General features: G+C 35.0%; 1 protein-coding gene across 1 annotated transcript in view; it reads right to left on the bottom strand.

The window, feature by feature from the left end:
* Positions 1-18,098, bottom strand: part of LOC150102415 (muscle-specific protein 300 kDa-like) — a 288,507-nt gene that overhangs the window by 234,628 nt on the left and 35,781 nt on the right. Inside the window, exon 5 of the mRNA XM_090399573.1 lies at positions 5,540-5,745. Coding sequence (XP_090255699.1) covers positions 5,540-5,745 — 206 coding nt within the window. The remainder of the gene's footprint in view (positions 1-5,539; positions 5,746-18,098) is intronic.

Genomic DNA, 18,098 nt, shown 5'->3' with positions numbered 1-18,098 from the left:
TGGAGATGTTGGAATGATCCAAGGGGGTGATAGTAGCCTCATTAGCAAAAGGGGACATTGAATTGAAGTAAGGAGGGGTTGAAAGCATAAAGGACAAAAATTAGATGAAAATAATTTATCATCAAAATATTTTGATGATATAACTGTTGTATAACATAAGTAAAGGTCATAATGGTGCTTTATTTTCCAAGAAATTGTACAAAATGCAAGTTAAAGCCGATCGGCATTGAAATCCAATGACAGGTCTTAACAAACAAAGTGTTGCCAGGTGTGTACTTTCGAGTGATCAGGATTTTACAAGGTCCAGTTGGCATCAGCAGGAACATATGCATGTTATGACTTGTTCACTGTATAATACCATAAATATGTGTGAGATGTACGAAATCCATTTTAAATTGTTTCTGAATTGTGGGACAAGCAGTTAGCAATATCATGTACAGTAATCCCTCAATAAGTGCACCCCCGATTAGTGCGTTTTTGATTAGTGCGTCATTTTTTTTTTCGATACCTAAAATTAGTGACTAGTGCGCCTCTAAAATTCGATTAATGTGGCTAAAAATAAACGTTACAGATTTAAAAAATTTTCTATCTATACATTTTTATGGCTAACTATTTTAAAAAATCACTCACCAGAATGAAATAATTTAGTTACCGATTTAAAACATTTTATAAAGTTATTTTTAATGGTATACTACACTACTTCCATGTACACTATGTATACTATGTTCCAAATTTTTACCACCAAAATTTATGTTGTCTGCTATAGTACGCCCACAGATTCAAGACCCTTCGACACTTCTGCGCATGTCACAAAAAGGAGAATGCATTCCGATAATAGGGTAATCAATCCGTCTTCTGGAATGAGTTGTTTATTATTACACGTCGGAAAATTAACTTCTCTTTTATAGTTGAAGTTAATTCTTTGCAAAGAACTTTCATTGTAGTTTTTAAAGTGGTAACTATTTTGCTTGTATAACAGTTGGAAAATTTTATCTATAAAGCACGTGATTTTGTGTATTGTGACCAATTCGTACGTCCTTCATTTTTTTCACCCCTTCAATGATTATATCCAAGAGTTAATTAAATCTCATTCTGAAGAATTGAGTGATTCCGATCTGCTAAATTTAGATGCACAGCGGGAAGATCCCGAAGAATATGAAGAAAATTTAACCACTGATAGTCAGCCAAAAGAGATTTCGCAGAAACAATTTGAAAATATTTTTCATACAATCGAAGTTTTTAAGCAACAATGCTTAGAAGCTGATCCTGATGAAGAGAGAAGCAGTAAAATTTGCAAAAGAGTAGAAGAGGCAATAGGGCCATACTGTCGGTTATATGAAAAAAAAGAAACAAATTGCCCGCCAAACTACATTAGCTCAATTCTTTGTCAAGAAGTAGAATAATAAAATTTATATTCTGAATATGTTTTATTGTCTTTCAGCTTCATGGTTTTCCTTTAACTAGGCCCTGAGACATACCTTAATTGTTTTATCAAAAAAAGTTAAGGTTCAAGAAAGAAATTTGAGGAACGAATTATACTTTTTCCCATAGGTTATTGTATTCGATTAGTGCATTTTCGATTAATGTGCTTGTTTTAAAGAACGCATTAGGTGCACTAATCGAGGGATTACTGTACTGCATAAAAATTGTGGTGCATATTCGATACCTAATCGGTACCTTACTTAGACAGATTACAAAGAAAGAAAATTATTATTGTTCCAATAAAGCAGCAGGTTTCATGTGAGTATTTTTATACCTTTACTTGTAAAAATAATTTGGTTTAGGTACATGAGAAATTGCATTTTCTAGCAATTTTGTAAATTTAACTTTTTTTTTACAGATAATATCATGGTTGAACCCAAGAAGAAATGTAGACAACATAATATCAAATATTTGAAATACAGCTTTATTCAGTCGCCCACAAACAAAACATTACCAATGTGCCTGATTTGGCAAAAAGTTTTTTCAAATGAATCTATGAAGCCTCCAACACTAGAAAAACATTTGACAAAAAGTTCATGCTGATAAAAAAGATAAGGATTTATCGCATTTTCAAGCACTTAAAGAAAAATTTTTGAAACAACCAACATTGCCAGGTATGTTTTCAGCAGCATCCAAACTAGATAATGATGAATTGCATGCTTATTACATTTCCTTACTGATTGCTAAATCAGAAAAACCACATAATGTCAGTGATGAACTAATTCTACCACCAGCTGTTAGTGAGGTCATATGCACCGTGCTGCATAAGCCAGCCACTGATATTATCATGAAAATTTCTTTGAGCAATAATACAGTGCAACAAAGAATTGATGAAATGGCCCATGATGTTGAGTTTTTAAAAGCTCTCTATACAACTAGAAGTGTCTACTTTACCAGGAAATGAAGCCTCACTTTTAGAATATGTATAATACATAAAAGAAGAAAAAATTCGCCAAGAATTTGCTGGCAAAGGTTGGTCGATTGGTAGAGCCTCTGCTACTAATGGCTCAGTTAAGTAAGTTTGAGCGTGGTTAGTAGTTGGAAGGGAACCAATCGTTCGATGCTGTCAGCACACTCTCCCTCGATGAGTCTTTGGACTCCCTGGAGGTGTCAAAATAATAATAATAATAATAATTATTATTATTATTATTTGCTAAAAATTTACTAACTAACACTAAAGGAGAATTGATATTTCATGCATTGGAAGAGTTTTTTAAAGAAAAAGAAATCCTTCTGAATAATATATTGTCAGTTGCTACCAACGGTGCTCCAGTGATGGTAAGGTGCTAGTGCGGTTTTATTGCATTATTCTATGAGGCGGTGCCAAATGTATTCACTCTACATTGTGTGATTTGTAGTCAACATTTAGTTGCCAAATACCTGAGTGATCACCTATCGTTCATTACATTATGTAATTACAGCAGTCAACAAAATGAAAAGTCATTCATTGAATGACAGATTGTTTGAACAACTTTGTATTGAAAACGATGAAGAATTCAATCACTTGCTGCTCCATACAGAAGTTCACTGGCTATCAAAGGGTACCTGTTTGAATCGATTTTATAAACTCTTTGACTCAGTGCTACAGTTTTTAGAAAACAGAGATGATTCTTTTAGAGCCAACTTGATTAATTTCAAAAGTGGCATAGCTTATTTGACCAACGACTTGTTTAGCAAATTTAATGAAACAAATCTACAGCTCCAAGGAGATGACCTAAATTTAATAAAAACAAAAGCTGTTATTTCTGCATTTGTGTCAAAACTTGTCCAAAACAGCATTCAAACCAGTTTTAAGTTATGGATCTGAGAGAGTTGAGTTAGAAATAAAGCCCTTGATCAAATATTATACACCACACAAATATGAGAGTTCTGAGAATCATATCATATTAAAAATGAAGATATTAGGAATATCTTGACATTGCTAGTATTCAATAATGTATTACCAGAGCTACTCTAAGGAGATATAAGCGCCTCCGTAGCGCAATTGGAAGAACGACGGTACATTGCGCCCTTCGATTGGAATAGGCCTAAGTTCCATTCTCGTCGCGACGGGAGGAATCTTTATCTGGTCGATTTCAATCGATGGTGAGTTAGCCGATCTCATACGGAGGTAGCAGGGTTTTTCTCCCGGAAACTCGGGTTTTTCATCCCGCATACATACAAATCGGCCCTTCAGAACACACGCAATTTACAGACAAAAATTACTAGTTGTGGTGGTGTTGGAGGTGGGCGGTAGATGGCGTTGATTCATAGTAGAGGTAAGGTGTAGAGAGAGTTGAAGATGTCCTCCCGCGATGAGTCTTCGGACTCCTTGGAGGTATCAGGAATAATAATAATAATAATAATAATAATAATAATATGGTCACTTAAACATAAAGGGAGAGGAAAGATTATCAAATCAGGTGTTTAATGCTAAGTTGGCAGGGAAAAAAACCAGAGGTAGATCCAGGTAGATTGATTTAGTCATGTGCCTTAGAATACCAAAATGTTAGATATCACAATATTGGAGTGCTGACAAGTAACATAGTAATTTAAAGGAAAATTGTTGATAGGAGATGGGTAATAACATTAATTTAATCATGCAGTATTGTCATAATAATAACCTGTGCACCCCTTTGAGGGTATCTATCAGGAAACTAATGAGTATGAAAACCAATAAACTGTTATTATCATTATTACGGGCAACTCCAAGCGGTCCTTAGACTCATCGAGGGAGGCTCTAAACATCATGTCAAGAACAACTACTCAACATCCACACAATATCTATCATACTTTGCCTTGAACTCATTCACAGTTATGGCACCCACAACACTCTGGCAGCTTATTCCACTCATTCACTACTCTCCAAGTAAAAAACCTAGTTCTAACACCCTTGCTAACCACACTCTTGCCCAGTTTCCATGGATGGCCCCTAGTCCTCCCACCATCAGTCCTGTTCTGAAAAATATCCTCTCAATTAATCTTATAGAAACCCTTCAGTAATTTGAATGTCTCAATCACACCCTTTTCTCCCTATCAACCAATTTTTGCAATCAACAAATCTTCAACCTGTTCTCATAAGGTTCATTCCATAGACCTGCTATCATCTTGGTCACTCTCCTCTGGATCCTCTCCACCTCCTCCTGATCAAGAAGAAACCTTGGCACCCAAATCTGGGCACAGTAGTCAAGATGGGGTCTTATCAAGGCTCGATACAGAGGAAAAATAACTTGCTTGTCTCTGCTCGTCAAAGTATTCTTCAGTAACCAAGTGATTTGATAAGCTGATTTAGCCACTTTTACAATGTGCCCCCCCACCCCAAACTTCAACTCACTCTCCATTAACACTCCCAAATCCCTGGCCTCGTCAGTCTCCTGGAATACAATTCTACCAATGTGGTATACTGCTGCTAATCTTTTCACCCCAAAATGCATAACCTTGCACTTTGACACATTAAATTGACATTCATTCTTCTTAGCCCAGTCATCCAATCTATCCAAATCATCTTGCAAAATTTTGACATCATGTGCATTCACTATTGCTCTATCCAACTTTGCATCATCAGCAAACAAATGAACAGTTCCTCTCAAATCCTTTCCTATATCATTAATGAACAAATTAAATAGAAATGGTCCAACTTCTATTTAATTTAATAATTAAATAGGGACAAAAATATATACATTGGGAAGGAATTCAGATTGTACAGTATAGATATGCAAGATTTTACAGTCCATGTAAGATTTTACAGTCACAATTTTCAGTAATGACCAATAGTTGAGAAAGAACTATCGGTCGTTACTGAAATTTGTGCAAGAAATGAGGTCTAGGTTCTTTTCATATATGTGTGAGAGCAGCATCTATGTGGAATGATCTATCAATGAGTCTTGTTGCTGCATCTATGGGTAAAGTTTTTTATATATTTTATTCTCATTACTATTTATTTTTATTTTATTTTTTTTTTTTTCATCTACACAGTGTACAATAAAGTTAGAACAAAAACACAACTTAATATGGAAAAATTAAGTCAATTAAAAATTAGTTACCACCTAGTAAAGCTTCATTAGTTTTAATATCTTACCAGTCTGTCATCTTCAGATTTCTTAACTGTTATTTCTGCTTGATCTAACCACTTCAAGACAGGTTGTAGAGTTGAAGTATACAACTGCCATTGAGTAAAGGCATTCTGTAGTGTGTTTCCAGCTGTACGTAGATTCACAACTATTTGCCTCCATCTGCCTTCAACGTCGTACAGGAACTTCCCCATGTTTTCAATTACCCTAAAATCTGAAAAAAGAATACTATTACTTTATAGTAATTGAAAAAATTTTAATATATAGCAGAGGTATCCAAACTTTCTAGACATGGACCACTCCTGTTATTCTATTTTTGTAATTTGAATGTCTCAATCATATCACCCCTTTTCCACCTATTTCTAATTTTAATTTGTACACTCCTGCTTCTCACACAACGGGTTTCATGAATCAATTCTCCTACCATAATATTATGCAACAGACAAGTTTTGAGTAGCTCAGTGGAAGTGGCGCTTGAGTCCTCTGCGCTTGGCCGCTTGAAGTTAGACCTAAGTTCAACCCTAGTCGCCGACTGGAGGAACTTTTTCTAAGCCTATCTTCGACTAGTTCCTGAGTTAGTCGATCTCTGTCATGGGCAAGCGGGATTTTCCTCCCAGAAACTCAGGATTTTCGTCCTGTAAACTCAAGAAAATCGACTGTAGTACCCACATTTTTTTCAGACAATAACATATGCTGTTAAGGTTAGGCACCAAGAGATGGCAGCACCTGTTTGCTGGTCTCTTCATCAGTAGCCGCCTATAATTAGTGATAGACATGGGCCAGCTATCTCTGATTGGCTACCATTGGAGATTGAACTGCCCACCCAGCTCCAAAAGCTAGATAGGGCATAAAGGCCTCGCCTATCCCTATAAGGGAATAAAAGGCATTAGAGATAATTTATTTATTTATTTATATCCATGGAAGAACAACTAAATTAAATGAATATGAAAAATCAGTAAGAATTCAAAATCACTAAAAATTAAAATTTGCCATCACTAACTATCTATAAAGATCAGCTGTGTTTCCAGTAATAAAATTCATTCACTGAATATTCAACTGTTCAGTATTATGATAATTTATTATTATATTATTATTATTATCCTGGCATCCATGGAGTCAAAAGACTCATCGTGGGCGGTCGTTTTTAGGAAACACAAAGTTTATCATACCACTCCTTGAACTCATAGATCGTTCTTGCTCTAATCACTCTCCCAGGCAATGCATTCCACGGTTCAACCACCCTCCAAACAAAGAAACCACTCCTCACTCTCTTGCTCACAGCTTCCTTTTATAATCGCCAGGTTATCCTCCCTTTTCATTGCTACTTCCTGCCATTCCACCAAGTAAAAGAACACTCCAATGTCTTCCCTGTAACTGTCTATCAACAGTTTCAAAGTTTCAATCATATCATCTCTCTTTCTTCTATCCACCAAACTCTGCAGTCCATATTCCCTCAGTCAATCCTCGTAACCGACATCGTACAGTCCTGATGGGCTTTGTTATCCACCTCTGTACCCTTTCCATAGTTAATTTATTCCCTTCAAATCCTGGGTACCAAATCTGAGAACAATAGTCTAAGTGTGGTGTAATCCGGGTCTTATACAATGGAATGATAACTCTTTTATCTCTGCAGGTCAGCGTCCTTCTCAGTATTGCAGCAATCCTCTGGGTTACCTTCACCACCTTTGCAATATGCACCCAGAAGTTCAGTTTTCTATCAATCATCACCCCCAGATCTGTCTCCCCTACGTTCCAGTATAGCTCCTCCAATCGAGTATGCATCCTCCCATCGATGGATCCCAAACCTCAAGACTTTACATTTTGCTGCATTGAACCGACATCCCCATTCATTTGCCAATCTGTCTAGTTTATTCAAATCCTCTTGCAGGGCTGCCACATCTGCACTATTACTGATAACCCTTCCTAGCTTCACATAATCTGCAAACAACTGAATATCTCATTCAATCCATTGAAAATGTGATTCATATATAAATGTTGAACAATACAGGTCCCAGTACTGAGCCCTGTGGAATCCCACTTGTAATCTTTGGCTTCCTTGATATTGACCCACTATACAACTCTCTGATACCTATCAGATAGCCAATCCTGAATCCATTTCGCTAACCCAACATTTAAAATAATGTGCTGCAACTTAAATATCAGCTTATCATGTGGCACCCTGTCAAACACCTTTGCAAAATCCAAAAAAAATGGCAGTATATGCATTTTCCTCATCAACTGCTCTTGTAACTTTATTATAAAAGGCAATCATAATACTAAAGCAAGAGTACCCCTTAACAAATCCATGTTGATTCTCACAGATAACATTACCCTCATCTGCCCAATGCTGTATATAGTCCCTCACTAATTTTTCCAAGACCTTAACAACTACAGATGACACACAAACTGACCTATAATTAGACACTTCCACTCTGCTACCATCCTACTGCAGCGGCACTATATTACCTTCTTTCCATTCCTTGGGTACCTTTCCCACAGCCAGATTTTCATTGAAGAGCCAGGTCAAAGGAGCTGTCAGTTCTTTAGCACATTCTCTCAAAACCCATGGTGAAATACCATCCAGTTCCACAACTTTACTGGTATCCAGATTACTCAGTATTTGGAACACATTCTCATCTTGCACCCCTAAATCCCGAACTTTCCCAATCCCTCTAGTATTAAAACCTTCTTTTCCAGGATGAAATACTTCAGTCAAGTGCTCACTGAACAACTCCACTATGTTCTCTGCATAAGTCACTCCATTCCCATTTTTATTCAGCAGTGTCATTCTTCCACACTCATTTCACTTCGTAAAAAAAAAACTTTAAACAATATATTAAGAATAAACTCAATAATGCTTCTATTTAGCTGAAGGAAATAATACAATTTAAACTAAGTCATACCAACTAGTTTCGACAACTGTAGCTGTTGGCTTCATCAGGGTAAAAGATATATAAAAATAAGAACACTTAAACGCTAAAAACTGTTTAAACTAAAACCATAAAATGAACTGAATACAATTGCATATTTATAATGCAGCAGAATGCGTACATCACACACATAGCGCATGTATGATCTACTAGCTGTTATGTAGGAACATTCTGTAGTTGGCAGCAAAATTTTAATTCTGGCATGTTGAAAGATCTAATGAGGGTCTTCCAAATCTTGGGCAAAATCAATCATTGGTTTCTATTAAGGTTTTGTTCTGAAAGGGGAACTGTTATGGCTTCTTTTATAATTTGGGAGTGGAAGTCCTCCTCTAAGTAGGGCATGGAGCTTTTATCCCATTCTATAACATGGTTAGTGCTAGCAAAATGAAAGGCTAACCCCAATCTGTATTCTCTATTATTATTGACGTCTCCTATGTGTTCCTTCTTTCTGATTTCAAAACGTCTTAAGTCTGGCCAATATAGTTCAAGCCACATGAGCAGGGTATGTTGTAAACTCTGGCATATTTAAAAAATGGATGACTGTCTTTCGGAGATCATAAAAATTGTCCAAAGGTCTGTGCGGGTTTAAAAGCCATTCGTATTCCATGCAGCTTGAGGAGTCTGGCAATCTTATTGGAAATTGTCCCCCTGCAAACGGAATCACTATGGTAGAATTATAATGTATATCTTCAGGTTGTCTTTGTGGGGGGTCACAGAAAAGAATCTTGTGTATCAATTTTCTAGGATAACCATTCTTTTTAAGGTTATTTGATATCAGGGACAGTTCATCTTGGAAGTCTTTATCATCTGTCGTAATGTGAGAGGCTCATGTGTACAATGCTAAGTTTCTGAGAAATGTGGTGTGAAGAAGTGAAGTGCAAGTATCTACCTGTATTGGTGGGTTTGTGATAAACTGTAGGGCTGATACGACCATCTATTCGTTTCTCGATTAAAATGTCCAGAAATGGTAATTGGTTATCTTTCTCAAGTTCGAGAGTGAATTTAATTTTTTGATACAAAAAAGTTAATCTTGCTTAGAAAATTGAACAGATCCTAACAGGTAGGCGAATTAATACCTCATACTATCTGATACATCTACTTACCGTGTTCTAGATTCAGACTCCACTTTAAGGAATCATAATGATACCAACGATTTATTATGTAATATGGATAGCTGGCCAACAGATTTAAAACGAAGATTGAAGTCTATGCATCCACTGATGCCGAAACTATATGGCTCTCCAAAAGTTCACAAAAATAGTATACCGTTACGCCCCATTGTCGACGGTATTAATTCACCTACCTATTTATTATCTAAACACCTTGCAAATCTCCTGAAAGCACACACCTGCAATTCAGATACTTATATATGAAACTCACAACATTTCGTGGAGTAATTAAAAAACATCTCGATATCCAATACAGATCTTCTATCAAGCCTGGATGTTACATCTCTATTCACCAACATTCCAGTAGAAGAAGTGATCGACATTTTAGGAAGCTTATTCCCTCAAGACATCACTTCTTTATTACATCATTTTTTAACATCTAACTTTTTCCTATGGAATAAAACAATTTATCAGTAATTAACAGGCCTAGCAATGGGAAGCCCTCTTTCACCACCTTGTGCAGATCTCTTTATGGAGAAATTTGAAAGTAAAATTTTATCTCAATTAGACCCTAAACCAGAGTTTGGTGGAGATACGTTGATGATATTTTTATTGTTTGGAAAAATATGGAAAAGGATCTGTTCGATTTTCTAAGCAAGATTAACTCTTTGCATCAAAAAATTAAATTCACTCTAGAATTTGAGAAAGATAACCAATTACCATTTCTGGACATTTTAATCGAGAAACGAATAGATGGTCGTATCAGACTTACAGTTTATCGCAAACCCACCAATACAGGTAGATACTTGCACTTCACTTCTTCACACCACATTTCTCAGAAACTTAGCATTGTACACATGAGCCTCTCACATTACGACAGATGATAAAGACTTCCAAGATGAACTGTCCCTGATATCAAATAACCTTACAAAGAATGGTTATCCTAGAAAATTGATACACAAGATTCTTTTCTGTGACCCCCCACAAAGACAACCTGAAGATATACATTATAATTCTACCATAGTGATTCCGTTTGTGGGGACAATTTCCAATAAGACTGCCGGACTTCTCAAGCGACATGGAATACGAGTGGCTTTTAAACCTGCACAGACCATTCGCCAATTTTTACGATCTCCAAAAGACAGTCATCCATTTCTTAAATATGCTGGAGTTTGTACAACATACCCTGCTCATGCGGCTTGAACTGTATTGGCCAGGCTTCAAGAAGTTTTGAAATCAGGAAGAAGAAATACATAGGAGACGTCAATAATAATAGAGAAGACAAATCAGGATTAGCCTTTCATTTTGCTAGGACTAACCATGTCATAGAATGGAATAAAAGCTCCATGCCCTACTTAGAGGAGGACTTCCACTCCCAAATTATAAAAGAAGCCAGAACAGTTCTCCGTTCAGAACAAAACCTTAATAGAAACCAAGGATTGATTTTGTTCAAGATCTGGAAGACCCTCATTAGATCTTTCAACATGCCAGAATTAAAATTTTGCTGCCAACTACAGAACGTTCCTACACAACAACTAGTAGATCATACACGTGCTATGCATGTGATGTACGCGTTCTTCTGCTTTTATAAATATGCAATTATATTCAGTTCATTTTATAGTTGTAGTGTAAACAGTTTTTAGCATTTAAGTGTTCTTATTTTTTATACATCTTTTACCATGATGAAGCCAACAGCCACAGTTGACGAAACTAGTTGGTATAACTTAGTTTTAAAATAAATTTGACCTAAAATAAAAAAAAAACAAATAGTAGTCATTCATTCTCCTATAAGAGATTTGTATTTTCAAGGACTGAAGAAACATAATGGAGCACTACAGACAATAAAATATTAGAGAATAAAAGATACAAAAGAGAGGTTAAGGATTTTAAGATCTATATGATAGATATGTTGTCAGTTGAATGAACCTCCTATGATGAGTCTGCCAATTCCATGGGTGCAATAATAATAATAATAATAATAATAAAATTTCTGACATGTATCCTCAAGGGTTGTACAGGATATGATAGTACTACGAAACTTACATCATTACTAACTTCCTATCTACAATTTTCCACCAAATCAATCTGTTACCTATCAAGACTTCAACATTATCAGATCTTATATTTCTGTATTCTAAGGCACTTTTTATGTATCAATCCACCTGTATCTTGGTTTTCCTCTGGGTCTTTTTCCTGCCAACCTAGCAGAGAACATCTGCTTACCATGAATGGTAAGCAGGTGTTCTCTGATGCAATCAGGTCATGCCCCAATTCTTTCGAGGACTCCCATATCTGAGGCCTCTAGTATTTGATCAAGTGTTTTACTTCTGACCTAGCTCTCAGATCGTAAGTTAAAATTGGTTTGAACACTCTCTATACAGCTAATTTAGTGTTTTGACTAATTTCTCTCTTATTCCATATAAATTTATTCAGTTAACTTCCTATCATACCGGCTTCATTGATTCTGTTGTCTATTTCCATATTTAATTTACCATCTTCACTAAAAATCATGTCTAAGTAGCTGAAATGTTTTACTTGTATAGGTTCTCCATTCACAATGCAGTTGATATTTTCAATGGTTCTGCCTATTTTCATTGTCTTTGTGTTTGTCTTGTTATTGCTAACCTTCATACCATATCTATTACAACAGTTGTTAAATTTAGTTAGGGAATCTTGCAGACTTGTAGTGGATTTATTTAGAAGTATAACATTGTCTGTATAAAGCAAATAGCTGACATTAACATCTCCAATTTTGAAATCAGATTTAATACCACTTTCCTTCATAATGTGATCCATAGATAATGAATAACAGAAAGGATAATGTACATCCATGCCTGACAACAGATTTAACATTAAACCATCTTCCTGTACTTCCTTCAATTCTAACTGCTGACTTACAACTCAAATAAAGACTAAGTATTGCATGATATAATGCCCCATTGACACCATATAACTGTAGCGTTCTGAATAGTTTCTCTCTTGACACCTTGTCATATGCCTCTTCCAGATTACAAAACTTAAATACAGATCTTTGTTATTATTGTTATTATTATTATTAATGTTATGTGACACTTCCAGGGAGTCCAAGGACTTATCGTGGGAGGGCCACTACTCTACTTTGCTAAATACATACCATCCAATCCACTACTACTTAATTCTCCAACTACGACACTACTACTATCAACGGCATCTATTGCCCATCATCACCAACAACAGTATTTTTTGTCTGTAAATTGCATATGCTCTGAAGGCCGATTTGTCTGTAAGCAGGATGAAAACCCCCTGCTGTCACCGTATGAGATTGGCTAACTCACCTTCAACTGAAAAAGTTCATGTAAGGATTCCTCTCGTCATGACGAGAATCAAACCCAGGTCTTTTCCAATCGAAGGGCGAATGTTCCGCTATTCTTGCAATTGCACTACGGTGGCTATATTCCTATGATTTCTTAACTATTTGTCATAAAGTGAAAACCTGATCCTGACAGCCTCTATTTGGCCTGAAAAGCACCAAGCTTTTCTTCCACAATGCTTCTCAACCATTTCTCAAGTATACTTGCATAAATCTTACCAGGAACACTCAGTGGAGAAATACCTCTAAAATTCTCACATTCAGTTTTATTTCCCTTTTTATATATGGGTACTATGAGAGCTCCACTCCAATCATCCGGAATTCATCCCTCTGTCCAGGCCTTCTGAACTATGCAGCATAGCCACTGTAAGACTTTTATACCTCCATACTTGACACCATGTTGAATATCATCTACTCCTGCTGCTCTTCCATATTTCAGGCCTTTGATGGCTTTTTATATTTCAAGCGTGTTGGGTGTTTTTTTGCCACTGTGCTATCACTGCTTGTTTCATTTAGCAATTTTTTGAAGTAATTACTCCATACTTCAAGGATATCTTTTTTCTTCAGTTTTCATCACCTTTATCATGTGTAATTTCTTTTACAGCACTCTTTGTCCATATTTCTGAGCTTCTTCAACAACCTATAGAATAACCTGCCGCCTTCTTGATATTTATTTTCTATGTTCTTACCAAAATCTTCCCATGACTTTTGTTTGCCTAGTTTTACACAGGGTTTAGTTTTCTTACATTTGTCTCTGTATTCTCTAAGAGCACAAGCTGACTTATTTGCCTGGAACTTTTGATATGTTTTCTTCTTTTCCTTCACTGCCTCATTAACTTCTTATGTCCACCATGGAGTTCTGATTTTTCTATCCTTGCAAAAAACCTCAACACATCCCTATCTGGCTGAATCAATCACTGGGGCTTGCCACTGAATCTCCTAGGTTTGGTTCCTGTTCTCAAACTCTTTCATTTTTTCTTGAATAATGTTTGTGTATTTTAGTCTACAGTTCACACCTTTTTTCTTGAATAATGTATTGTAGTCTACAGTTCATACCTGAGAGCTGTTGAACTTTTATTCGTTTTAAAACTTTCTTATATACTTTTCTTTTCAATATGAAATTCAATTTTATCCTACTCAAGACCAAATGGTTATCACTTCCAATTTCAAATCCTCTGTACACTCTAGTGTCCTGCACCAGGGAGAAAATATCACTATCAACAATAACATAGTCAATGAGACTTTTCTTATTCCTTGCCTGTTGTGAATTTGTGTACATTTTTACCCTCCATTTGAATTTGTGTACATTTTTATGTTGGAACATGGTGTTAGTAATAACCAAACCATGTCTTGAGAAGAAATCCAATGGGTATTTTCCATTATTATTAGCTTTGCTCTCTTCTCCAAATTTTCCCCAAACATTTTTGTATTAGGAAATTTTATTTTGTTATTTATTTAATTTAATTATGCCTAATTCAAATATGCATATCTACAGTTTATAGGATCACTTATTAATATACATCAATAATTAATTATTAATTATATTAATATTTATTGTTTATTTAATTTACTGTTTTATTTATTTTTATTTATTTATTTTGTTTTTATTAAATTGTTATTAAATTTATTTATTTTATTATTTATTTAATTATCAATGCATTAATATTTATATTAAGTTAATTAATAATTAATAATAAATACCACTCTATATGGCCCCTTTTTATATGGGTTTTCGCTATAACAGCCTTGTGTAATTATGGCTAAGTTTCGATTTATGGCCTACAATTTTTCAATATACTGCCAAAAAATTGGGAAATCCCCTGTGTACGTCTTTTGTCATGTGTTCTAGGCCAGCCACACTGCTCTGCGCAGGAACGCTACTTGCATCATCTTGTAGTCATGCAATCTTCGCGTAGCACATAATTCATCCCCGCCTTCTGTAAACGTGCTCATGAGTAGATGCATTTAGTGATCAGTTTAGTAAATTAGGTAAATCCTCAGTATCAAAAGTAGAAGTGTTTGTTTCTTCTTGCATTCTGTTTCAATTATCAACATTGTTGATAAGTACATAATATGCATTTGTATGTAAATACATATTAAAGTGTGTATGTATTCGTGTTGCTATAAAGTGTGTACATTATAACTGTTATTAGTTTTTGTTTTTTAAATAGAGTCCAGTATGTATTTGGGGGAAACCTGAACCCAAAACATTCTTTAAATTTGGAGAGTGATGGAGTTAAAAAAAGAAGCCGAAAATCTGTCTCACTAGAGACTAAATTAGATGTTTTGCATCATTGAAGCTACTTAAAAAGTTGTTGATATATGTAAGGCATTAGGGCTTGCAAAATCTATGGTTCAAACAATTTGCACTAAAAAAGAAAAAAATTAATGCACATTTACAGTGGGCTGCACCTTTAAGTGTTTCAAAATTAACATGCCAAAGAAGTAGCAATATGGAAAGAATGGAAAAATTATTAAACATATGGATTGAAGACAACAATCAATGGAGGATGCCAATGAGCCAAATGACTATCCAGAAAAAGGCAAAAAATATTTTTGAAAATTTGAAGAGTGAAGACACTAATGAAGGTCCGGCAGATGGAACTTTTCTAGTAAGCCGTGGTTGGTTTGAAAAATTTTAAAATCACCATAATTTGCATAATATTAAAATGAAAGGTGAAGCAGCTAGTGCCGACACCAATGAAGCTTTAGCCTATCCAAACATTTTGAAATCAATTATTGAAAGAGGTGGATACGTCCCTCAACAAGTTTTTAATGTGGATGAAACAGAACTTTATTGGAAACGAATGCCTGAAAGAACTTACCTTTCAAAGAACGAAAGGGCTGCATCTGGATATAAGATGTCCAAAGAGCGATTAACTTTGCTCCTTGGTGAGAATGCAGCAGGAGATTTTAAGCTAAAACTGCTTTTGGTATATGCTCCTGAAAATCCAAGAGCTTTAAAAGGATTGAACAAGAAACAATTGCCCGTCATTTGGAGGTCCAACAAAAATGCTTGGATGACCAAAATACTCTTCGAAGATTGGTTCAAAAATTATTTTTGCCTTGATGTCAAAAAATACTTGCAGGAGAATAATTTAAGTAACAAATTCTTGCTCCTGTTGAATAATGCTCCAGGGCATCCAGTTAACTTATCTGTAGATGTGGAGATTGAATATCTACCTAAAAAAACAACAGCCCTAATCCAGCCAATTGATCAGGGTGCAATAGCTACTTTTAAGGCATATTATTTACAAAGAACCTTTCGAAAACTTATAAATGAAACCGATGGTGAATCGTCAATTAACGAGTTCTGGAAAAAATTCGACATCAAAGATGTTGTGAACAACATTAGCAAATCATGGAATGAGTTGAAATCCACCACAATGAACCACATGTGGAAAACAATAATGCATTACAAGTAATGATTCTGAATTTGAACCCCTTTCTGACATTAGACAAAATATATTGAACCTAGCAAATGAACTTGGATTTGAGGATGTGGAAGAACGTGATGTAATCGATTTGCTAGATGCTGATAGAGAACCACTTTCTAACAAAGAATTAATACAGTTAGAAACAAACTGTACATTTGATGAGGAACAACAAGAGCCAGTTGTTTGCCGACAATTAACCTCAAAGGATTTATCAAATGTGCTTACTCGTTTTGAACAAGGAATAAACATCCTACTTCAAAATGATCCTAATGAAGAATGCAGCACCAAAGTTTCTCGCAGCATTAACACAGTTATTAACTGCTACAAAGAATTGCAAAAAGAAAAGAAAAGGGACTCGATACAACAAACATTCGACAAATTTTTTAAACCGGGTCCTCAGACAACAGATGGTATACTAACGAAGTGATGTGCAATTTGTCATCAGACTGATTCGAAAATTTAAAAAAAAAACATTCACTTTTTTATTTGTTTTATTTTATTTTATTTTATTAGTATTACAGAATTATATTTTTGTTTTTATTAATAACTAATGTAAACGATATTTTAAATGAAATAAAACATGCATTTTCAACCACAAACCCAATGATTTTCTATTTTTTTATAAAATTGGAATGGATCTTACTGAATTTATACGGCTTTATATGGAAATAAATGATTCGTTATACGGCATTTCACTTTGCAGCTGATTTTCCATGAACATATCTCGGCCGTATAGCAAGGTATGAGTGTAATTATTTTTATTCATCATTCAAACATTCATAATTCATCATTTACCATTTGCTAGTAATTCAAGTATTTCTGTACACACCTAATCTTTCTGTTCATTATAATTGCCATTCTCACATAGCTCATTAATGATGGTTCACATGTTTATAACTTTTGGTAATTCAAATATACCAATCAAATATTGCATTCTCCTTAATTATTGTTTTGTAATTAAATCCTAAAATAATATAATTAATTATATAATTAAATCCTAAATCCTAAAACAAAAACATGTGTTCTCCTCCCACATACACATTCAATTGTAAATAAATCTCAAGTGCATTGAGACTTATTTACAACTGAAGAATCCACCATGGCATGTGGTGCATCTGCCAAGGTGCCTCCATAGCACAATTGGAAGAACAGCAGAACATTGCACCCTTCAATTGGAAAAGACCTGGTTCAATTCTCACTGTGATGAAAGGAATCCTTATATGGACTTTTTTTCAACTTAAAGTGAGTTAGCCAATTACATAAGAAGGCAGCTGGGTTTTTTCTCCCTGAAACTCGGGTTTTTCATCCTACATACTGACAAATCATATTTAATGAAGTAGAGTAGATTGCCCTCCTGCAATGAGTCCTTGGACTCCCTGAAGGTGTCATGTAATAGTAATAATAATAATAATAATAAATCCTAAAACAAACATGTTTGTTCACTTCCCCCCCCCACACACACACACATGCATGAATAGAGATTTACTTACAATTAAAAACATCATGGCACGTGGTGCATCTGCCATTGCATAAACTTATAATTGTGGCAGGGCAAAGTGTTTTCACTCACTCCACCAAATGATCAGAGTAGTGGCAAATAAAAAAAATATATAGATATATATATTGCACACATCACAGAAGATTTAAATAAATTTGCTTAGATTAATTAAAATATAAAACTTTAAAGTAGAAAAGTTATTTCTTGTGAAGTAATGCTAAAGCAGATTTCTCGATGTAAGTCA

The sequence above is a fragment of the Typopeltis vanoorti genome, chromosome 10 (assembly GCF_054136105.1).
Source record: "Typopeltis vanoorti isolate ZY-2024b chromosome 10, IOZ_Tvanoo_1.0, whole genome shotgun sequence".
In the NCBI taxonomy this organism is placed as follows: domain Eukaryota; kingdom Metazoa; phylum Arthropoda; class Arachnida; order Uropygi; family Thelyphonidae; genus Typopeltis; species Typopeltis vanoorti.
The sequence above is the reverse complement of the archived record's forward strand: the minus strand, read 5'-3'. Positions and strand labels throughout refer to the sequence as shown.